This window comes from Chaetodon auriga, chromosome 21 (genome assembly GCF_051107435.1).
Source record: "Chaetodon auriga isolate fChaAug3 chromosome 21, fChaAug3.hap1, whole genome shotgun sequence".
In the NCBI taxonomy this organism is placed as follows: Eukaryota; Metazoa; Chordata; class Actinopteri; order Chaetodontiformes; family Chaetodontidae; genus Chaetodon; species Chaetodon auriga.
In genome coordinates, this window is record NC_135094.1 from 14,886,557 (window position 1) to 14,911,255 (window position 24,699).

General features: G+C 43.2%; 1 protein-coding gene and 1 non-coding gene across 5 annotated transcripts in view; one reads left to right on the forward strand and one right to left on the reverse strand.

The window, feature by feature from the left end:
- LOC143339902 (partitioning defective 3 homolog) overlaps positions 1 to 24,699 on the reverse strand; it is a 310,965-nt gene that overhangs the window by 273,293 nt on the left and 12,973 nt on the right. For all 4 annotated transcript variants that reach the window (XM_076761454.1, XM_076761452.1, XM_076761453.1 and 1 more), the window contains exon 2: positions 2,333 to 2,434. In XM_076761454.1, the coding sequence (XP_076617569.1) occupies positions 2,333 to 2,434 (102 nt within the window). The remainder of the gene's footprint in view (positions 1 to 2,332; positions 2,435 to 24,699) is intronic.
- On the forward strand, positions 7,619 to 7,690 carry trnaw-cca (transfer RNA tryptophan (anticodon CCA)). Its single transcript has one exon. It is a non-coding gene; the product is annotated as a tRNA-Trp (tRNA).

Sequence of the window (24,699 nt, forward strand, 5' to 3'; positions counted from 1 at the left end):
AACAACAATGAATTACTAGCAGATAAACAGCACACCTTGACAACTTTTAATATAACTGAATGATGCAGCACTCATGGATTCTCTCTTTTGAAATGACTGTACCTCAGCTTGTCATGGCTGAACAAGTCACATGTAACCTTTAATAACAATGGGCCCTAACACAAAAAGACAAGTTTAGGTAAAGAAGAAAATCACGTTTTTAATCACATACTCCAAAACAGCAGACTAACATCACCCAGCAGAGCCCAGGAATCCAGTGGAAACACAGTGTCCACAGTAATAAGAGCAGCTTGGTCGTTAAAGGGTTAAAAAGAAAAGGTCTGCTTAACTGTTCCTGCCTGTTCGTGGAGTAAAACTGGGGCGGAGGCAGTAGCTGATGTAAAGAAGTGGACAGACTGGATTTACTGCTCACAACTACACACACACACACACACACACACACACACACACACACACAAAGAAGAGAGCACCCACACACACTGAGATAAAATCAAGTGTGTTTACACACACAGGGACTGGGGGATGTGTAAAGTTGGTTGTCCAAGCCCAGATCTAGCTGAGCTATGCACTACAAATGCCAACATAGTTGTATTACATGCTATCATTGTTTATTTTTTGGGCTGACTGATGAGGCTTTGACAGCATAACACGGTTACACACTAACACAGAATTTAGATCATCACTATAGAGCTGCACTTATGACACTGATGTAAAAGTAATACATAAAAACTGCTGTTATTGAGCTTGTTGATTGGTCTTGTTAGTGTAATTCAATGTCCTGTCATCAGTGGGTTGTACAGAGCCTAGACAACCACTAGGGGGAGCACATATTCACAGCATCAGGACAAATGAAAGATAATGAAAGGGAGAAAATATATATGTGTATGAACCAAGTAGTCTTCAATTAGTTTGCTGTAACTGCCAAAAATAGAAATTCCTTCTTTATTTCTTTGTGAGTTGTCTGTGAAGGACAAAAGGAGAGGAGAGGAGAGGAGAGGAGAGGAGGGAAGGAAAGGAGAGGAGAGGAGAAAGGGTTAAAGGAGGGAAGAGTGTTTCAGACAGCAGGTGCAAAACAGCTGCTCTCACCCCTGCTCCCACCTGATGCGTAACCATGGCACCTGCCACATCGTCACCATAAAGTGCAGATACACACACACACACACACACACACACTCTCTCCATCTCTCTCATACACGCACTTTTTCATTCATGTACGAATGCGCACAACCAAAAAGCATCTGCGCATCAAACAGAGCGGCTATTCAGAGCAACGGACAGCTCGCCGAACTTCTTTAAGCCTCAGACATCAGATGTGCGAAATGGATTTTTTAACATCAAGCAGCAGCACGAAGCACGTAGCGTTTTTGAGAAGGGCACGTTTTCAGGTTTCACAAGATATCAGTGGTTCCATGAAATCAGACAGGAATCAGAGATAAGACTTTCAACTGAAACTCACATGTTTCATCACCATTAAGAGGAATACATTATGATGGTCCTGCTGGCGTTAAGCTTAGATATCTCTGAAGCGATGAAAACACCAGACGAATCATTCATGTGGTGACTACACAAGGATACACTTGAGTCCGCAGCGGCAGATGACTACGACGGCTGTAATGCAGAAGTTCAATTAAAATTCATCATTAGATGATGAGCCGTATTTCAAGTATTTCACTGCTGAGTAACTTCGAGCAAACTTCACTCAACAATTTAAATGAGTGAAAGCTGAAAAATCATTGGAACCATTTCCCACTCACAAAGGCACAAAGACGGGCTTATAGCTCACCCTGACCACATTAAAGCCAAGCAGCTCGTGACTCAGGTGTACTCAGCACTGTTTCCATGGGAAGGATGCGGTGGGATTGTGGGTAATCGTTTACAGTTGGTCCGGTGGGTGGGGTGGGCAGTGTGATATCATCCTTCCTCTGGCATAGATTTTGCCCACACACACTCATAGTGGTAATACACACACCCTTCCACACACACACATCAAAGTGGAGCCTTGAATGCAACACAGAAGACTGCACCGCATCATTCAAGCTTCCGCACATGTGAAAGAGGACTGCCGGTGGGTTGGAACGATTAAACAGAGAGCACTTTACTGTTCTGTAATGTTTTAGTAATGATGAGACAGTAAAAGCAGGCAGGTGTAATCATAAGCACATGTTTGGGGAACTGTCTGTAGCACTGCCAAAGGTTCAGAGCACACACACAGCCAACCAGGAAAAGCCGAACGGAAATGAGAAGAGGTGGCAAAAAAAAAAAAAAAAAATTAAAAATACATCAAATATGCAATCACATACTCCACTTTTCGTCTCAATACACTTTGACTCACCCTGTCTTTGTCATCCACCACATCGCACAGCATGTCATCCAGATCCAAAATGCCTCCATCTCCATGTTCCAACCTGTGGACCTGGACCCAGTAGCTGGGGTCCTACAAAAAAAAAAAAAAAAAAGAGAGGGAGAATTAGCTCCACTGTGAAATCAGCTTTATTTGATGTAGTCTGAGGATTTGAAGCCTTATGTAAGTAAAGCCATGCAACATATTAGCATTGCCAGGCCAAAGGAATTAGCAGCTTGTGTCTCCTTAGGAATCAGCTGATCTAATCACCATGTGGTTCATATAATGATCCTGTCAGCAGGCACACAGGGGCTCTGACATGGTTATGGATTGACATCACGATAGCAGTTATGAAATATTTTAATCTCCCGCTGGACGGCCTGCGACAGAAGCATACGGCTCGAGCCTTTCTCCACGTGTGACACGGGCGCAGCAGGAGGCGTCACGTTCAACGGTTCTCGTGGTTACTTTTCAATGCAAAAAAGGTGATAACACTCCTCCGCCTGCCCTGTTCAGTTCAAAAACTGTCCTCTTTTTTGCATTACACTCATCCATGCATACAAAATGCATTCAGGGAGTGGAGAAGGGAAATAAATAAATATAAATAACAGCTTTTTCTAATAGGTGGTGTTTCGGAATAATCACAGACTTGGTCCACTCTTCTTTTTTAATGCTGCATCAAATAGTGTGAAATATGTAGCATGCTACAGCGACAACACAAAATCGAATGCATTACAGTCAAAAGCTTCGATGGTGGAGACTGATACTCCGCTAAGCTAGATACATTAGCGTTAAAAGGAGTTTAGCTGTGGGGGAGGGATTCTCCATCATGAGTGGAATCAGTCACTGCCTCATTTATGTCTAATACATGACAAAATAAACCCAATTTGCGACTTTCTTGACCTCCCCACAGAGCGAAGGATCGTGAAAGAAGAGATCTGTGGCTTCAGGCCCACCGCAGAGAGGGTGAAAATGGTCAACGGTCAGTCAATACATGTGCATCTGTGGCAAACACTTCATCACAGTTAATGATGTTACTGAGTAAATGACATGCGACTACATGTGCCTGGACACTGAAGTCTTAGTGACTGTCTGACCAAAGTTTTTACTATGAAAAGATGTGGCCCTATCATAAAACACCTGCTTTTTGAACAGGGCTTGGTTGAACAGTCTATCAGAGGATGCTGACACTAATAACTCACATAAATTGAGCTGACCTACATTCTAATAATGAACCATGCAAACAGCATGAAGTAATGTAGGAAGTGGGGCTAAAACTGAGTTTATTCAACTTCTCTCGGTTCATGGTGAGATTGCGTAATAAGCACAAGCAGCTATCAAAACAGAGGCAGCGGTTCCACTTTGCCACAGTGGTGTCGAGCTGATGGTAGTGTCACATTTGACAGATTACCAAACCAGCAAAATAAAGGGTCTTAACGACAGAGAAAAAGTGTCAGATGTCAGAATTACCTGTAGTTTTAATAAGGTAGTCGTTTAGATGTCAGGTTTGTCCACGCTTCTGGAGGCAGACTGATCACAGATAACTATTAGGGAATTAGCTCTGGCCATCTTACCCTTTAACTACAGCGTCTAGCCTTATTGTGTAGCTGGCTGTAACAGTAAAGTGAGACTGGGGGTCCTCAGGTCTTTTATGTTATGCTCAGTTATGTAGTTACCGGCAATTTAAAAGTGTTTTTCATAGGAATGATATATTGCTATGGCAGAATATCATTTTCTATGATATAACAGCTGAAAAAGTCATACGTAGTATTAGTTATGGAAAGCAGTTTATCATATATAACGTAAATGTTGGACATTGTGTAAATACTGAATACTGCAAAGTGAATACTGCTTAAGATTCCACGTGTGGTTTGGATGTCTGATATTCAGTTATGAAACATTTAAAAAGGGACAAAAGCTTCTCATTATCTCCATTTGTCCTCCTCCTTCCTTCCTGCTCTCCCTCAGTGCGGCTTCGCCCAGCTCATAGCCTACAAGCACTGAGGCATGATGGCCCAGTCAGAGAGGAGGCTGAACAGAAAGCGCCCAGCTCGGCGACGGTCCCTCCTTCACCATGTTAGGAAAGAATCTCCTCGCTCTTTTGTCTGCATTTTGTTCTCACTCTATTTCCCTCATTCTGTCTCTTTTGCTCCATGCTTTCTCCTCCAAAACTGAGCTGTCTTTTTTTGGGTCTGTGGTTAAATGCCTTCATGCATGGCTCTGTTGTACTGAACTCCAATGCGGTTCACCAGGCAAAACGGTCCAGAGCATGAGGGGAATAACTGTGTGGTATTTTCCTTCCTTTGGAGGTTATTAGGAAGGAAAAGATGGCAAGTTTATCACGGATATTCCCATGCAACAAGACCATGAATCAGAGGCAAAGAGAGAATCGAACAGATCCCAGTCAGTTAGGGTCACTGAAAGAATAATGTAATATTGTAGCCATAAACAAAGATACAGAGTAAATGCATGTACAGTACTCGGAAAGCTGAGTTTGAAAGCTGGGAGAAAAATGAAAAATTGCTAAAACTACACTACACTCCCGCTACAAAACGTCCTGAAAACCCCGAGGAGGAAAGGCAGAGCAAAATCTAACCATCTCTGGAAGTCATTACAAACCACAAACTGACCCTCAGCATTAAACAGGAAAGAAAGAAAAAAAAGTTCTAGATGTTAAAATGTTGACATGGTCCGTGTCTGTTTGGCATGGTCCTCGTCCAGACTTGTTCCTCAGATGGATTATGAAGAACAAATATGATTCTGAGAAGCTCAGCCACATAACTTAATCCCAGAAATACTCTTGGGATGGAAGGGAAAAAACGCGTTTTGGATGTAACTTGGTTCAAATGATGTTGGAGCCTGACATCAGTGGCGCTTTGCCTCCAGCAAGCCAAAAGGAATACTTAAGAATTTTCAGTTCGAGGACTCTTCATCACGAGAGCATTAGCAGAGACTTCATCACCGGCTGGGATTGGGTTGGATTTTTGGGGTCATCCCTGAATGCTGTAAATACCATGGTCTTGACTGGTACACGCACACACAACTAAAGGGGTTTTTCCCCTGGTGAATACTAAGGATGAGTAAAGCAGCCTAGGAAGACACGGCTGGTCGTGTTAGCTATTCAGTTCACAAAACCCCAAAGGTCAAACCCTCTGTGCTACTGTTAAGAATGTGTCTTTTAATCCTGTATTCACACATAAAATGAATAATCTCATTGGTTTTTGCAAGGACTCTAGAAGTCATATCATCACATTGAGAGACACTACACATCTGATTGAATTAAAGTGAAATTAAATCCAGTAACTTTAAATGTAAAAATGAATATCTGGAGCATGCATGCTAACGTGGAACATCTATGAGTCTGGCGGTGGTTTAGCAGCAACCTCCAGTGTACTTTAGCAAATAACCTTTCATCACATCTATCACATCTGAACACATGTGGGCTCAATCAAACGCTGGAACACGTGTAAGCACGGAAACCAGTGCAAATGGACCAGAAAGAAACAGAAGAGGAGCAGATCTTCAAACAAAGAGCGCACTGTGACAGAGTCATTTGTATTACTGTGCTGCGCAGTAACAACGGACAGGGAGGACAGCCGGAGAGTTGATAAAGTGTTGGCGCACTCAGCAGTCAACCTCACCTCACTCTGTCACCATCAACTCTGCTACTAAATCAATATCATGTTAAGCATATTGGCTCTTGCAGCTTTGTAGCTTTCTGACTTCTTTTTAACTCTGTGCTTGTCTTTCTCTAAAACTACACACCTACTGTTTTATTTCAGTACATGCTTTCATGCACTTAAGGAAAATCTAGACCCGAGTCATCGTCCCTGCTCATGGGTAACACTTCACTGGGCTGCCTTCAGCCGGCAAGTGGAAAGACAATCAGCTTCACATTGTCTTCAACCATCCAAAAAGATATTGGTGCTCTCGTCATTCAAAGCCCTCCAAAAACAGATGGAAAATAACACAGTTTCAGTGTTGAGGTCATTTTAACCATGGAAACATCACGTGCATCAGATCCACACACCATGTCCATGCTGTTGTTGTTCTCCAGTGCAACCAAGTGTCGCTGCACACAAAGGGCTTTCCCTTCCCAGACCACACTGACACCTCATCACTATTCAGGTCCTATGAGTAACTTGGTACATAATTAGTTTTTCAAACAGACACAATGGGCCAGCAGCACTGCATTATTTCACCAACAAAGGCACAAAAACCACCAGAACAAAACATATCTGACAAGCACAGTTGTTAAGTACAGCTTTGACGGACAATCTGAACCATGTATGGGTGGGCTTGGACAAAAAAAAAAAAAAAAACCAGTGAAATGTGAGAACAGAATATCTGTCCACCTGACTGCAAACAGGAAGAGGGATTACTGATGTGCAGTGCTGGAGGATCAGCACTTGAGAACTTTATAACCAAGCATGACTGTAATTAATATCTCTGTTGTATTACAGCAACATCACCGCTTGACAGACTCACAAAAAGTGCAAATGGAAGGGGCGGAGCTAACATCATCTTCCTGTAGCATGGCCACATGCCACAGCACAGGAAAGTACAGCATGCTAGGTTTGACTGTAAGGAGATGAGTGGGAAGCAAAAGGACCAGCAGTAGAGAAAAATTAGGCGATTAAGTATCATTGGCAGTGTGTAAATGGAAGATTTGGAGCAAAACATGCAGCAGGAGAATGTTTAATATATGGACTGAGCACATCTGCAGGTTGGTAGATTTATGTGTTGAGCTGGGCAGACATAAACAGACACGCAGGGTGTGCCCGTACGTGCCGGTCATTTAGCTGCTGCCCCAGTGACCGGTTTAATCACGAGTGAGCTTGACTCATTCATTCATACATTGGCTGAGTGACACACCGCCACCCTGGTATGATCAGGTGTCCACTTATCTGATATGCTGTAGAAGGTGAGGGGAAACAGAGAGGTAGTTGTTCTCTGTGTCTCACACACACACACACACGCACTTGCAACATAAACCCAGACAATAGGTCTCTTCACCAAATTATCTGTGGCTCTGAATCGTCTGTTCCTGTCAAAGAGCGCACAAAGACTGGAGCCCTAGAGGAAGCTGGGGGATGGAGGTGAGTGTGAGAAAGTGTGTGTGACAAAGAGAGAACAAGGGCCTGTGTGTGTTCTGTGATTGCGGCATTAGCTCCTGCAAGTGTTACTACTCCCACGGGGGTGTGTATGTGTGTGTCGAGGGGGGAGGGGGCGTATCAGCAGTTAGATGTACTTCTCAAATGTCCAGGGCTGGAGCAGGACCTCGTGGCGCAACGGTAGCGCGTCTGACTCCAGATCAGAAGGTTGCGTGTTCAAATCACGTCGGGGTCAGAGCCTTTTCACAGGCTGACGGACCTCACTGGAGCTAAGCTTGGAAAGTGGACAATACCTTTACATGTACATGAGCTTGCGACTACTAGTCCAAATATGAGAGTGTTTTGAATTTGATGCGGGTCGTGTAAACAGCATATTCCATTCGGATATATATACAAGAATGGACTGCTCCATAGAAATGATAGACTCGGTTAAGGACAAGTAATACACAGACATGTTCCTCATGAGTTAGCGTTAGACAATGACAAGCATTTGGAGGTGATCCCATGAAGACAGACAAGCAGGTAGGTTAAAAAAAAAAAACCACAAGCAGCAGTTTATGGAAGAGACGAAATGTGACCGTGTCTGTTATCTTCCACAGATGGCACCAACAAGCCCTGCTCTGTAAACTGAGAAAGAGGGAGAGATGTGATAAGCATGCAAGCGGCTGACAAAAGATGAGTCACACAGAACAATGCCATGATCCAAGATGTGCCAAAACAAAGGCTGAATAATTCTTTGCATGTTTTCAACAACAGATTAACAAACATAAAACCTTTCTGAAGAAAATTCATGCATGCGTGTGAGCAGAAAAATCGTGCTTCAGGGTAAATCAGATGGCCTTGAAGCCTTAAATCAGCTGGCTTCTTTCCACAGATACTGCATTTCCAACACCAAAACAATTTAGAACAAATGGCAAAGCATTAATCCATAACTTGGCATATGAACGACAAATTCATAAACAGCCCGGCCAGCAGCACACTGAAGTGACAGTGTGTTAGGAGAGTGATGCAGTAGCTGGATAGAGTAGGGGTTTAGACCGGTTCAAGGGAAGTATGGGATCAGTGTTCAAATCCTGGTGGGAGCAGCACTTGAAAAATTGAAACTGAGAAAGTCAGATGATGGGAAAACATGGTTTTGTCTGAAGCTCAGGAGCTGTCGGTTATGTGCTCCATGAATACAGTACATCTCTACCACCTGCACCGATGTGGCACCCTGGGTCAGTTATGGGTTTGTTTGAATTATAGACTAACTTGTGTTGACTGGGTTTATCCTTCAAGTGGTGACACAGTCCAGAGTGAACAGTGTGAAAATGAATGGATAACTACCAAAGTCTCACTCAGTCATTGAGAGAGGTCTGCACAATCTCCAGACTTTCACTGCCTGAGCACAGAGCATAGACACTCCCCTTAGGCTGTGACCTCTGACCTCTGGGAGAACAGACCTCCCAGTGAAGCTCCAGTTCAACCCAGTAGTTCAGCCTCTTGCACTTTTGCGCTCTGCAGCATAATAACAGCTGTGATTTATGGAGTGTTTATTCTCCCCTGTGAGTCATAAACACTATTTCTCAAATGCTTACTGCCTCTCTTGTGTGCGCACACACACATACACACATACACACACACTCACACACAGATAGACACACAGCTTCCTAGCTTCTTATCTTTGCCAAAGTGTTCACTGTTGCTGTCAGGAGAGAGTAAAACAAATGCAAAACAGGAGATATGGGACAGTAGCAGGCTACTGCCACAACTTCGGCAAGGTTACACGGAGTGCAGCTTAAACTTTCTATGCACGTGTGAGACACGCTAAGGCCATTTAAGAGGGTAAATCCTCATCTTAAATCATGAGTGTCACTGTGTCAAATCACATACAAATAAAATACTTAATACCAATGACATACTGTGCGTGATCAGGGCTGAGAAGTGTCTCCAAAAACAACACAGCTGAGAGATCCCGAGAGAGTGACTGCATGTTTATGTCGCACTTATCCGCATGTAACACAAATGAATACTTTCAGAGGCGTTTAAGCAGCTCCGCTATTGTGACAGCCTTTGTCATCTAGTCAAACTTCCCCTGTGAAGCTGACACTGCTAATTCTTCATGAGCTAATTGCTGAGCCTTCTTTAGCCCTAATCAACCCTTGAGGTGAGTTGACTGGTTAACATGCATGTCAGGGGCGCGATGACTGCAGTGGATTTTCCAGTCTAGTATAGTCCACCGGGTTTGTTTTAGCTCACTGAAACAGACTGAATGTCCCTTCGGGGCACAACAATTGCGTCTTGGTGGAAAAGTGAAGTCCTGAACTGTGTGCAGACAGACAGTAATGGGCGAAGGAAGCAGCACACTGAGGGAAGCCTTCCAGTGGTATTCCTATGAGACAAAGTCACCTCCAGGGTCTCTGCATTATTGATGCCCTGCCTGCCCAAAACGACCGCAGCCTGAAGAGTACAACACTGAGAGAAATATGACACCGCGCTACACACATGCGTGCAGCGTTGCACACACGGGAGGCCCACTGCATGTTAATATCCATGGGAGCATGTCCACAGCTTACAGCGCGACACAAAGAAACAGAGCAGGACCTAAAAGCTACGTTTAATGTCCATGAAGAACTTGCTCATAATGAAATTTAAAGGACTTTCACACATCGTACAGTGTACGAAGCTACAGACACTGTAATTAGGCAGCATAAAACTTAACAACTTTGTTTCTGAGAGAAAAATGCTCTACTCCAGACTCCACCCTGAGAAAGACAGGGATGCTCAACCACAAGGACAGACAGAGGAGGGGGGGTTCATGTCTGAAATCATGTGTTAGGAACACTTTAGTTGGATAGTCTGCTTCTCGTTTGCCTAATGACAAAAAAAGATGCTCAGAAGTTTCACTTTTCCATTTGTTGCATCGCTGCCCAGATGACCCCATTTATACCCAAAACTGACTAATTTTCTTGACTAATTTCCTCCATTAAAAGTTGACTCGTGCTTTTCTTAAACCTCTGGCTTGCTGAGAAAATTTTCACGTTGTCAGCACAGCATTCTGCAGACCAAAGGCAGAGCATTACAACAATCACACCTCGAGTAAAACAGTAAAATCTATGTATGTGTCAAATACAAAGTGAGCATTCAGGACAGTTTGTTGTCAGTGTACCTCTGCCATGTCTACAGTGGCTGGCTGCTCCCAAAAATGGGCCAACTACAAATTGGCAAAGTCTCTAACTTTACTGCTCGTTCACTCATTGTCATTGTTCCAATAAACAACACCCTTCATGATAAATCATTCAGCCCATTCAACAATTCTGTTCCATGTATAGTATGTGGGTTAGTGGCCCAGTCGCTCTAAACAGCATCTTACATTTAGACTGAACACAGTGCTCAGAAAGCCCAACAGAAGTAAGTTCGTTAAGGAATCATTCCACTTCTCCGAACGGAAGCGAGCCAAAGTTACCCACACAACTGGCAGACATTTTCAGTCCTACTCGGAAACATATTTTCAAAAGAGCCAACTACAAGGAATGGCTTTGCAAGATGGATATGTTTGTAGTGCAGGCACAAATGAAAGGCTGAAAGAGATATATGTATATTTCTCTTGGCAAAGAGTTAACATTTCCTCATTTGTGCACTGAGCAAGTGGCGGTATTAGTGCCAGAGAGGTTAGCAACGCATCAGGCGAACAGGCCAGTTTGTCAAACGCCGAGCCAAATCCTGCAGCCTCTGAACAAAGAGACCATCCAAATATCTGCCACACCTACACACACTGAGCCAGAGCAGAGACTACTGTCAAGTCTCTGGAGTACCACGCTGTAGCTGCGGACAGGAGAGAGGCAGGAGGTGCAGACGAAAACATCCTACTGTCACTGTACTGTAAATCAAAGGCACGGCCGTTCTTTACACAAGCGTCACACGAATGATTTTCCGAGCTGTCTGATCTGGGATGAGTTGCATGCTTGGATAGACCTCTGTAGTCGCCTCCCCGGCCGTGTGATCTGCTCGAGTAGAGGATTTGTAGTCCCTAAACCTTGTTTCTCCAGGACTACAACTGCACATATCATCCTTCATGATAAGTACAACGTGGAAAGCTGAGCATCTGGTGTGGATAAAAAAAAACTGTGTGTGTGTGTGTGTGTGTGTGTGTGTGTGTGTGTGTGTGTGTGTGTGTATGTGTGTGTGTCCGCACAGGCCAGACATGCTGCCTCATGGCTCAGCATGAGCTGGAACCGCTGCTGCGATGAAGGTTTCGCTGATGAATTGAAACAGACATTATCACATGAGGATCTCATTGAGCAGTTTCATAATGAAACATCATTAAGCCAATTAAAGAGTAAACCTTCAGACAGGATGTGCCAGTGATTAAGAGGCAGGACAGACTTAAAAAAAAAAAACAAAAAAAAACAGCAGCTTGTTGTTGTACGACAGAAAAACTGAGAAATAACATCAATTAGTGGATTTTTTTTCCAAGAAGGTTCTTTAAACATGATATCACCCTTCTGGCCCTAAAATAACCATCTGGTTACTGCAGTTATGTGTAATTAACATTTTATTCAGCCCGTGAAAAATGAATAAATAAATCACGGAGGGCTGGACCATGAACTGCAGACAGCTCACAGTCTGTGCTTAAGCTTAGGTAGCAGCTAGCATGTTGGCTTTCATCCCGACGTTCCAATTTTATTAGCAATCTGTCTGGAGTGCCAGGATAGGTGGCTTGTTTAGGCAGCAAGCCAGTTTTAATCCCATCTGAGACAAGTGGTCATTAGCAACAGCGGGGGGGGCGGTTTACACACACACACACACACACACACACACACACACATGCGGACACACCTTGCACATATTTACTGTCTTGGGCATCAAAAACTTCTGGGAATATGGGACAAGCACAGTAGCATGCTTGATTTGGAGACTGCTGTGCACTAAAGAGAAAACAGCTTTGTCCCTTTGTTAATGCAATGATAAGCATGGGTGTATTTTCTGCCATAAAGCTGCAATAAAGATTAAATAAAAAGCATCCTTGGCTTGAAGAATGAACTTTCAGCAGGTGAGGTAAGCTCTACCAGGCATCAAAGGACAGTAAGTCTGTCTCAGTTGCCCCACTGAAGGGTTCTAAGCAACACGTAGAATTCTCATGCTGACAGAACGTCGTTCTCTAGTTGACCCTGACCTCTGACCTCCCAGTGGGAAGAGAAAGCGAAGACAATTTGCATGAGGGGGTTGTTAAAAGAGTCTATCTGTCCGTTTCAAATGCTTATCAGAAATCCACCAACAGAAAGAGAGGGTGAGGGTGTCACGTTACTGAAAGGACATTTTAGTCTAACCCTGAGGGAGACATACCATCCAGGCCATCTGCTCAGCGCCAGACTGGGAGTGGGAACACTAAGATTTGGTGTGAAATATAGTACGATGGGTGAAGACTTGCATAATGTAAAGAACCTGTCAGAGACATTAAATAAAACCATCACTCACCCATCATTCACTGTTGGTTTGGTCTTAATATAAGGACAACAATGGGAACTGAAAACACATCAGCGCCAGCATGCAACATCATGGGTGTACAGACAACTAAATCAAGACAGGAAGAAGAGAACAATGAATGTTTTTTTAATAGCATGGGCCACTCTGAAGTTATTGTTACTCAGAGCATTCTATATGCAAAAGAGCCACACCAACAGAATAAATCCCTGTAATTTTCAACTAGCAGAGCAAAGACAACTGAAGTTTCTGCTGCAACAATGTCTAACAAAAGGCTCCAAAGGGCACCGAAATTCAGCGCCGTCCTTCCAACTGAAGGCCTGCTGGTTCAGTAAAACTGGTTGAGCACTGCGAGAGTCTTTGTCTACTTACAGAGGCAGCAGTCAGCACAATTTGGGCACACTTTTGTTTATTATTTCATAAGCGCAGAGGTTATGCTTGCCAGATGGGACCTCGAAAGGAGCCAAGAGAAACACAGAGCACGGGGTGAATCACCAAGAACAGACAACCCGCGGTGGAGATGTCACGACACACACACACACACACACACACACCGCTCTTTCACAGACTGCAGATGTGGAACACAGAGCAGAGTGTTTTCTATCATTTGTGCTTGTGTGTGTGAGTGTGTGTGTGAGTGTGTGTGTGAGGAGGTGCCTGGGATCTGAATGTGGAGCAAAAATCCTTATGTACCGCTTTATGTGCGCTGTTATAGAAACATAATGTCAATGTTCATGTGGACAAATGATCAAGCCGCAACTCCACACACAGCCATGGAAACAAGAGTAAACATCTGTCGATCAGGAAATGAGGCAGCTCACTCGGTCGTTGTGTGTGTGCATGGTGAGCGTGCAGGATGTCGGGTGTCAAGTTTTGGAATGTTAAATACGAGTGGAAGGACATTCGACTGACGGATGCAATCAGCATTTAGTAGGGGGAAAAGTTTAATGTCCATAAGGATCTGTGCTTCAGTACTCAGTGAACTCAAAGTGCTCATATCTAAATATTACTGAGTATCTACAAAGCAGCTATATTTGCAGTTCAGAGTAATGTGACCCTGCAGAACACGTTGAGTCCAGAGAACCTTCCATTCAGAACCCATTTGTACTGAGGAGAGCGCTGGTCATGGTTTGTGAAGAAGCAACAGACCGTGACCATGAAACCCTCTTACACACTTCACACAAGAGCACACACCTCACACCGAAGAAAGGAGGGAGGATCAGTGCATTGAGGGAGAACACTGTGTGTGTGCGTGCGTGTGTGTGTGTGTGTGTGTGTGTGTGTGTGTGTGTGTGGGTGTGGGTGTGTACATGTATTCCTCATGCTGTGGTGACATAAATCTGTTTAGTTAGTGACAGTGTGGGGACTCTCCTTCCTTATGGTGAGAAAACACAAGACGCCATAATGTAAAACCTTACATTTTAGGGTAGAGATTTGGGTTAAGGTCAGAGTAAGGTTAGAAATGAATTTAAGTCAATGTGATGTCCTCCAAACTGATGGAAACACGATAGTGTCTGTGCCTGTGTGTGTGTGTGTGTGTGTAAATCCCAGTGGGTTAAAGAACAACATATGTAGAGCAGACATTGAAATCCCCGGAGTGTAAAGGCCTGCATGAGGGAGTGGCAGCTCTTTGGTCTCACATGTTCAGACGGTGCACCATGCTCACCACATTTGTACTGCAACTGCAAAGCACAAAATAAGCTCATGTTTCCAATAAAGACTTTTCTAATGCCGTACATACTGTGTATATATAGTCTAATACCACTACACACACACAGCTGGTGAAACCTATATTAGAGGCTAAATAGACTGGTCTTCTTTTGACAACCAACGAGGCTCAAATCAAAGAGTGTGTACAAAGCTGTGATAATAACCAGCAATGGCAAACTGGGTTTCTGTAAAAAGAACTCACTGGAAATTTGACAGAGGCCCGTCACAAGCAACCCGCAGTCCACCCGCTGCCCCACTTCTCACAATGTAAATATAGAAATGGAAAACACATGACACATACTGCAGGCACGCACGAACAGCCTGCCGTGTATTTACCCCCTTGATTATAATTTTTAACCATTCTCACCTTTACATTGTCGTTATTCTCTTTGTTTTAAAGAGGCACCTGAAGGCAGTCTTCGCTACATGCAAACGTTCTTAACTGTGAATGCTTGAGGCCTTCAAAAGAACTGAACCTCACGTAATTTGACGACGCAACTTTGTGATCTGGAGTCAGACGCGCCACTGTTGCACCACAAGGTCTTCTTCCATGACCCGAACTGCACTCAAGTCACTCTCATGACAGTGAAAAGAAAAGCCTGTTCTTATCATCATCCTCTTTGTGACATACAGGAAGCTCCCATCAGGTAACTGCACTTAATGGTGACTCACGAAAGGCAGTGCTGTGAAAATATGTTGTGTATTTAATGCTACAGCCACAAGTCGTTTCTTTCTCCATAAATCTCCATATGGCCAACAGCAATTCTCCTGTCTCTTGGCCATGTATAGGAAGTATTTAGCATATAATACAGAAATAATACAGTGGAAAAAATTACATATATGTATACTTTCTAAAGAAACATTTTGCATGAAACTTATAATGAGCAGTATAGTCAGGATTTAAAAATTAAATACTGCATGTTATATGCATTATATGATAAATGGTCTTTTGAGTTATTTATTGGAAAAACAGTCCAGTCAGGAACTCCTGAATCTTTATCAGGACAAAAAGACACGCAGACACAGACAAAGCGAAGAGGTAGGCAGAGAGAGGGCTGATGAAGGTCACTTTCCAAAGGATCATTGGGGCAAACATCCCAAAACAACAAATACTGGCTTCTGAAACTGAGCCACGGAGAGTAGCAGTAAAGTGACTCACTCAAAAATACATGTGATGGAAACACAGGGAAATAAAGGTGCCTTCAGAGAGAAAGAAAAAGGAGGAGGACAGTCCAGATGCACATCTGTATTTGGAGGGAGCTGGGCTCTGTGTTTATGTCCTGCCAGTCCTCAAACTGAGCCCTGCTGTCTGACAGCATCCATTAGCTGGTGATCATACATTCTTGCTTGGACAAGAATTATCCAATTACATTTCAACATAAGCCTGGAAGTAACAGCTCTATTTACAGCAATATGTCTCAGGAGGATGTGGATCTGTTTGTGTGTGTTTTTCACTACTGCTGGAAGGAGAGCCATGCAGGGCCTCTGCATACACCGTACATACAGCACTGTGCTGTACAGCAGTGAACCACTTTGTTTTCCTCTGGGTAGAAGACATTTAGTAACATGAGAAGCTTTCTACATCAAGTAAGCCTGGTGTTCCACACAACAGAGGGCTGAAATTATCAGCACAATCATGACCTCTCACTGAGACATTAGAAACGGTCAAACCTGTCGAGTCAATGAAGGAAAGCAAACACAAGCCTCACAGACAGACCCTCGCTCACTTGGCACCGTGCAGCATGAACCAGGACTACGTTTTCAGTCTAATATGAGTGATGAAGGAAGTTTGCTGAGTAGTTCAGGAAATGCTCAGTGACCCTGCACAGGAAACAGGTGACACATAGGAAAAACACTTGAGGCTGAAGACAGGCAACAGCAGTGGGAAAGGTCGGTGTAGGTTAAAGGAGGGAGAGGAGATTAAAAGTGAGGCAGACAGGAAAAGAGGAAGACACTGAAGAGTGAGAGTGAGAGAAAGGATGTGTTTGATAGTTTAAATGCACAGAATAAACAGCAAAAGAGGAAAAGAAAGTGGAGTGCTGTGCATCACTTTGGGGTCATATCCGAATTTACAAGGATGACACATGGAAATTTAAACCTCTACCACTATCCTGCGCATATCTTTTAGAGCTTTAAACCAAAGATGGGAATTCTGTGAAATTGCCAAAACGTTACACTCTGCAAAGCATAACCCCCTACCAACCGTCCACTCCTTTACACCCCCTGTGAAGACTTTATATCTGTTCATAGCTCCACTTCTGGGTTTGATTTTCAAACAAACATTGTGTAAATCCAGCTCGGAAGTTAAGGGATTTCAGAGCTGCCCTTCCAGACGTGAACAGGTACGGCTAAAACATCCAGGAAGTTTGGCAATCCCAGATCAGGATGAACATTAAAATGTAATCAAAGTTTAGCCGAGAGCAATCCCTCTCCCAGACTTCAGCCAAACTCCTGTCTCACTAAAAAACAAACACTAAGGAAGATGGATGATGACCTGAAAGTGCACTGGAAGAGATCGCCACACAAACTATGTGCCGTTATGTAAAAAACTGACAGAGGTAAGAATTAAAAAAAAAAAAAAAAAAAAAAAAAAAAAGAGTTCAACGATGCGTCAAAAAGAGGTTGTGATGCAGCTGGAGCATATCTGACTGTAGATCAAAAGGCTGTATGTTCACATCATGCAGCGCAGTGGAGTGAAGCCTTTAAAGATCAAAGCTGCACACCAGGGTTTTAACATGACTAAGCTTCTTTCTTCCGTCTGGAATGGTGCCTCGCCAGAGTAAAAGTGATGCTCATCTCATGCTTCCCCCATCACCTCCTCTTCCCTGCTTTCTCAGATCTCTCTATCATTTTGTAATCTACTCCCATAACGGCCGCGCTGACGGAACACTCGTTTATCAGCACCTCCATTAACGGCCTGCCAAGTGAACGTGGGATTTGATCTTGTTTGTTCTGAAATGTAAAAGATAACCAAAGCGACGTGTCTTGCAAACACATACACAAGCATGACGGTATCTAGGTGAAGTAGCTGAAGATCAAGGCTGATTTCACCAGGAATTTTAACCACGATGGCACGGTCATGACCCTGTCTCCCTGGGTTTTTGTACAGAATTAATGGCGCTCTGCTTTTATTTTATTTGCTTGAGCATTTAATATGTAAAGTACATCACACAGCAATGGTAAAACTATTCACTGCTCTCCTATAGTGCTGACTCCAGTTGTATGATAATGAATAGGCTTCCATTTACTTTGCAAACATTATGCTGTGCACTTTAATATTCCATTAATCCTGCAAAAGGTTTGCTGAGCACATGCACTCGTTTTAAGCATTGCTCTACATGTTTGCACCTTGATAATGCCTTGCATACAGTCCTCCACTGAGGGGAATTCTACAGAAACACATCATAGGTCACACCCTGTGTAACATGCAGCAAATTATTCACAGGTGGACGGGCAGATGGGATCTACGCTATCGAAGCAAATTCTAATTCTGATGCAATTCTGTTATAAAAACCTCAATAAATCTGGGGTGGAGATGAGGGCCAACATGACGCAGCTACTGATTTCAAACCAGTTTTACTTCAGCCTTGGTTTGAGATGTTGGAAGTGCAACTTGACAAGCGCACATCATCAGGCTCACTCAGATTTATTGAGATCATTAAGAATTGCGGGATACTTATCCCAGTTACGACATCTTTACTCAGCATCATGACAAACTTGATGTTTATTTCACATTCCAGATGAATGCAGTCTGCTTCTGTATCTCAGCGTGTCCCATGTGTCAGCTTTAAGAGCAGAGTTAGGAAGACACACACACACACGGCCACTCAGCTGCTTTTCTGCTCACTGTCTTGAAGCTTGGCAGCATGAGCCGCGTTCAAAGCCAAAGGCTGACGGAGACGCCTGGCTCACACGTAACTGTCAGCAGCCTGCGAGCGCAAGCGCACAAATGTGTGTTTGTTTGCATAATGACACTGAAATAGACGTCCTTTATTAATGTCACTATCATGGACAAATCCGTGTAATCGCGACTAAATTGTGGAATACAGCATAATTAGATCATGTCAGATCATGGAGTCTGAGATTACTCTGATTGATGGACACTGAGCACCCATTCCCTCAGTACAGACAGAGAACTGGAGGTATTATTTGTCTTCAGCATGCAAGAACAGCCACACACTGCCAACACCAAGACACTCCTCTTTAGACCTGCCTAATATAAATCATTGTCTGAGTCAGATTCACTTTGTCGGTGCAAAAGAGGGAAATCCTCAAAATAAAATGTGTCTTCATTGTGTCATACCTTGTAATTTTCCATTTTTTTTCCCATGTTGCTCTTCTAGTGGCAACTGAGTCTCCCAGAAATAATAACATTATATTTAACCTTCAGGGTACCCACCCATAGCTAATGAAGTGCTTGTGAAGAGAGGAGCAGTGCCATTGAAGACGCGCAGTAAAAAAAAAAAAAAAAAAAAACAGGGTTTGGTTTGCATGTGAAATGTTCACTATGGTAAAGCACGAGAATAGTGTGCTCACATGGGTTTGATCAACTCTGCACAGGAGCACCAGCTGGAAAATCACAATGTTGAGCATGTCTCCAGGCTGCTACTGCTTCTCCAACTCTTACTAGGACTACTTTCTCCTGTCTGCTAACTGACAAACCACGCAACCTGTAAAACCTCTGAATCTATTGCACCACTTTACTCTCATGTCTCAACACGATCGCCCATCATGCTCTTTCTTTTGTGGCCAAACATCTTTCAAAATGTCTCTGATGTGTTCTCAACATAACATTTGAAATGTATAATCACATAATGAGTGTGAATTGGTAGGTGGGAATATAATAAAAGCATGATGCAAGAATGTGAACGTAATCGCCTCTCAATAAATGGATGTGTGGACTTAGCCACAAGAAAAACAAGTCTTGAAGTATATGAGAGAGAAAGGATGAAAGCTAGAGGGACAGAGAAGACGATGAAAAACAAGAAATAGAAGCGGGAAAATACAGGAGACGGGAGTGGAGGGTGTAAAAGGAGGATAAAAGAAAAGAAAGAGGTGGGGATAAAACAGGGAAGACAACAAGGGGAGGTGAAGAGAGGGGAAGGAGGTTGAGAGAGAATAAAAAAGATGTTGAGAAAGAGCACCAGAGGCTGTGCTGCAAGGTTAAATCTAATGAGCTCAGTCTTTATAGACGAGTGAATTAGGGACACAATTACATGAGGGAGAGCAGAAAGTTCCACACACGTACATGCACACATGCATGTACACACACACATCCATTCCAGCTAATTTGAGGACCTGCTGATGCTTGAAACAAGAGCGTAACGTAAAGCAACCTCAATACATCTCATTCCCTTTGGCTGTGCATGAAGACAGGTTGCCGCTAAGCTGAAAACAACCCGCAGCGTCGATTCAAACCGGCTCAGAGCTACAAGTGTGGAGAACATGGACACTTCCACAATAACCATGCGTTTTACTTGGTGACAGCAGTGTTGTTACTGCACTCTATTTTCCTCCATATTCTGCTTGTTTTGCTTGCGTCATTCTTTCTATGATGTGGCATGACCCGACACAAACACGCCCACAACACTGCAACAGCAATGAACAAACGCAACAGCGCCAGCGAGGGTGCAAGCCAGCCGCCAGTGTGCCAGACACCGTCAGTCAGGGATGTGAGGTGATGTAAGTGGTATTGTATCTGTTCAACTGCCTACAACCGCCTTGTCACTCCATCGCCCCGCCTCCTCCTCCGCCCAGTACTTTCACCGAGGCTGCTCTCATTTAAGTCAGTGAGTGATGGAAGAGAGCCCCATCAATCTCTCTTTAGGACCACCAGAGCTGAAGGCTTGGCGTGAGGAGAGAGCCAGTGGAGGGGGAAAACTGTTTCACCATGGTTTCAGCGTCCATGTGCATCACAGGGTAGTAGGAGTAAGAGGATGGGGGTGGAGAGTGCAGGGTGGAAACTGTGGAGTCCTGTGCAGGCTGTTTGTGAAGATGAAGAGGTGCAGACCCACTGTAAACATTGCTGGGTTGATCCAGATACTTAAAAGCAGACAGAGTTCAAGTGGGCTGCTGTGTGTTTACGTCTGAGCTACAACTTACTGCCAGACACAAACCAAAGCAGCATATTTTTCAACCAATCCCTGGCAAAGGCAGAAACCAACCACCCATTGGGAGAACCTGTTCTGTACCTATAAGACAAAACAATGTGCACTTCATGCTATTTTAATTCACTGTATATTGGAAGTAGTGTGTTGACATCACCTCAACGTCAGACAGCTTTAACTTTGAATCTGAAGACTAAGATTAAGCTGATGATTGCGCAGGACTGAGGTACTACTGCTAAAGCCTACACCAAAGGGGCCTGTTAACCAAAGACTGGTGAAAGCATACTCCTTGACTACAAAGTTGAGATACAGAAAGCAGATTTTACCGCGTTTTGGCAAGTAAAGAATGTCAAAGAAAGACCTCAAATGCGCTGCAGGTTGGAGTTGAATACCTCGGGGCACTGTCATTTGTAAAGAAGAGGGTTACTGTGAAATCTAGTTGGTTGACAGAAGGTTGAAGCTGACTGTAAGAAACCGGCTCAACCTGATCATTCACCTAAAACTGACAACACATACAGGGAAACACACACGCACACACACGTGCGCGCACACACACACACCCTGTCAAGGATGCCATTAACAAATGCCAAAAGCAAACATTAATTTGTAAGGAAGTCGCAGTATGACAGACATACTGTACAGGTGGAGAACGTTTACATAGCCTTGCTGTGTAGAAGTATTCGGGTTGATTAGGACACGAGTAGATGTACACACAAACACCTCAGAGGTCTTGTTCTGTCAGACGTGTACCAAGCAGCAGACTCTGTGGTGTAATGTGATCTAAGATACCTAACACTCAGTGCCAGTCAGCCCTCTGCAAGGGAAATCTACAGGCCCAGTCACTTTCTTCAATAGCAGGAATCTAAAAACAAAACCCAGTGAAAGTGTACAGAGATGAACACATTTACTGCTTTTAAGGTATATCTTAGGCCAATCTTGACTGATATTTTTCAGTAAAAAGTTTCAATTACAACCAACACTGGCCAAGAAAAGGGTATTTTATGCTTACAGTAAAGTTTTGTTTTCAACAAGACCCAACACAGAAACCACTTTCCTCATTATAAACAGAAGCAATGCACAAAACAAGGATTCACAAAAACAAACACTGTCTTGATGGACATTTATAGCATTCATAAAAAGCATTTTCCTATCCTGCCAGTCCAAAATACAAAAATACAAAAATACATCCCCTATGTGTCCAATCGAATCGAAGGTGTGTTTCCATCCCTTCACCCAAAATCTGCAAAATCAACAGCAATCATTTCTGTTCGCCATCTTTTAGGAACATATTTTGGAGATGTGAAGGTCTGTTTGCAGGAAGCAGATGCTATTTGCAGGCTGTCTTCTACCCTCAGGCATTACTGATCCCTAATCATAGGGTGTGAGATGGCTGGCCTGACAGTGGCAACTCACCATCCTCACATCCTCAGAAAACAGATGAGGGAAAAAACCCATCTGTTATCAATGTACTGTGACTCTTGGCCTAGCAGCAACAGGAAAATCCAACCATGATTCCTCGTGACATCTTCAAGTCAGCCTTAAGTGTCTCTCCATTGTTTTTCGGGGGAGGAAATGATAGCAAACACTGAGCAGTTTGACTTTCACTACTCATTGTTGTTGAAGATGTAAAAGTCCTGCAGAAACACAAAGGTTTCAAATACTGAAATAACCGGTTGAGATTTCTGAGACTGCAGCATGTTTTCAGAGGGGCAACTTGGTCCAAGGGTAAAGGACATGTTGTAACCAAAGCATGAAATATGAGCTCAAAGTTAAGTTTAAAAAGTCATTACTGGAGCGAAGTATGTTTTAATGAATTCCGACCACACGGGAAGGTCAAGACAAACACATGAACTCACTGAGAACAACTCTGATTTCACATTTAAATAGTTCCCATGTCTTTGCGCCGCACTTCCTTAGTCTGGACTGAATGACCCCATTTCATGGTCCAAGAAAAAACTAATCATACCGCAACATGTTCTGTGACCAGAAGAAATCTCTGGGCAGGAAATTACTCAGCACAGATAAGTCAGCAACTTACCATATCCATCAGTGAAATTCTCCAAGCAAAATCTCTGTGTTGGCCATCAAAACCAGATGAGCTGAATTTACAACTCATTTGCAGAAACACAGTGTCATACTAAACTGAAAGTGAAGATGTGCGCCAACAAGCTTGTAGCTTAGTGTTTTGGGATGATGAACTCTTCTGCAGTGAGACTGAACACCAGCACCTTTGTCTCTATCGGCCTATTTACAATAAATGCACACAAGTAGAGGAATGCCAACTATAATGTACTTTTATGATGCAAACAAGTCAAGATAATTGGACTCTTTGAATACCCAAGAGGAGAAAAGGCAGATCTACCTGATGTCCTGAGATGCTTGCACTGCTTTTCATCTTGCACACATAAAATGAGTATAAAACTAACAGACCACAGCATCATCAATCAAGCAATAACAAACCATTCATCATGCCATTGCTGCTCTGGGTGCATGTCTTTTCAAATCAAAGGCATCTCAGTCAACATGAAAAAAAAGACTGACTCATCTTTGAATCATTTTTCTCCTGAAGAACTTGGTAGCCTTGGGCTGCAATCACATAATTGTCCTTGATGAAGAGCAATGAAGAACTTGTTCACTCATTCCAAAGGCCATGCACAGTGAAGCTACAGTCAAGGTCAAACAGCAGTGTGCTGTGTTACAGTAATAACAAATTGCACCAGAAAACCGCACAAGACAGATTTTTGCTTTAAATCCTACAAGGGATTTTAAGCAAACGGTCCAAAGTGAGAACATTCAACATCAATCTCATTCATAATTGATAGGACTGCTGACTGGGAACACACCAGACAAAGCTCATTTTAGGCCTCAACCCATATTGATAGTAATATAAATCCTAAAATTCATTCATCAGAGTTAAGCCACACTGAACTCCTGACTACTTCAGTATATTTCCACAACAAACTCTTGAGTCAGTGCCCTGAGAACAGACAAGACTGAATTCCCAGCAAGGGAAGTCCTAACTTTGATTTTAAATACTTTAAGCTCCAGAGCACAAAACCTGCCAAAACCTTTTCCCTTCAATTCATTAACTTCGCAAAGAAAAGAACCCACTTCAGAACAGTGGCAAACTTTTCCTATCGCTCTGTTCATATTGGGTCGCCTGATTCAAAATAAATCTGTCCAAATGACAGCAATATCCTACAGTCCCGCCAACGCCTAAGCCCTTCTAACATCAAGGATTTATTTTTCTCCTCTAGCCATGAACATGCCATTTCCATTTCACAGCTCTGTCTGGATGTTTGCGAGGATATCTGGGTGGGCAGATGTTTAGAAAAACCCATGCAAACAGATTCATACAAATGCCAATCATCTCAATGTATGAGCATTGACGTACAAGATTCTTTTTCAAAGGACTTCTATGAGGAATACTGCAGAGGTGCATACATTTTCAATCCTGCAATCACAGGTTAATATGTAACTGCATCAACATCACATGCTATTTTTGCTTCAGACACTGATGAACAGTTTGTTTGCAGCAAAACAATGGAAAGTGAAGCAAGATGATACATCACTGGGACAAATGATTATTCAGTAAATTGGCAAAGGAAATGAAAAAGTGGCCTCAGCTTGATGGAAAAACAATGATTTAATTTGACAACATAATAGATTGCAGACCAGTAGGGAACAGTTTGTGAGGACAATTACAGCTGATCAATAGATGTGCGGTTTGAAAGACACCGGTCACCTCTTTTTGGCACAAGGCTTTTTTGAGTATCGGTAAGTTAATCAGGCTAAACTGCATCCAGGGAACTGCTGTATCAACAGCATGAAAAATTAAGATCATTCTGTTAATGAATACTGAATACTGAATGAATAATGAATGTTGAAACGTCCTCAAGCCAAAGCCAGTTTAAAAAATCGGGGTGGAAAACATCTTGAAATGAGATATTTTACTTAGCTTAAG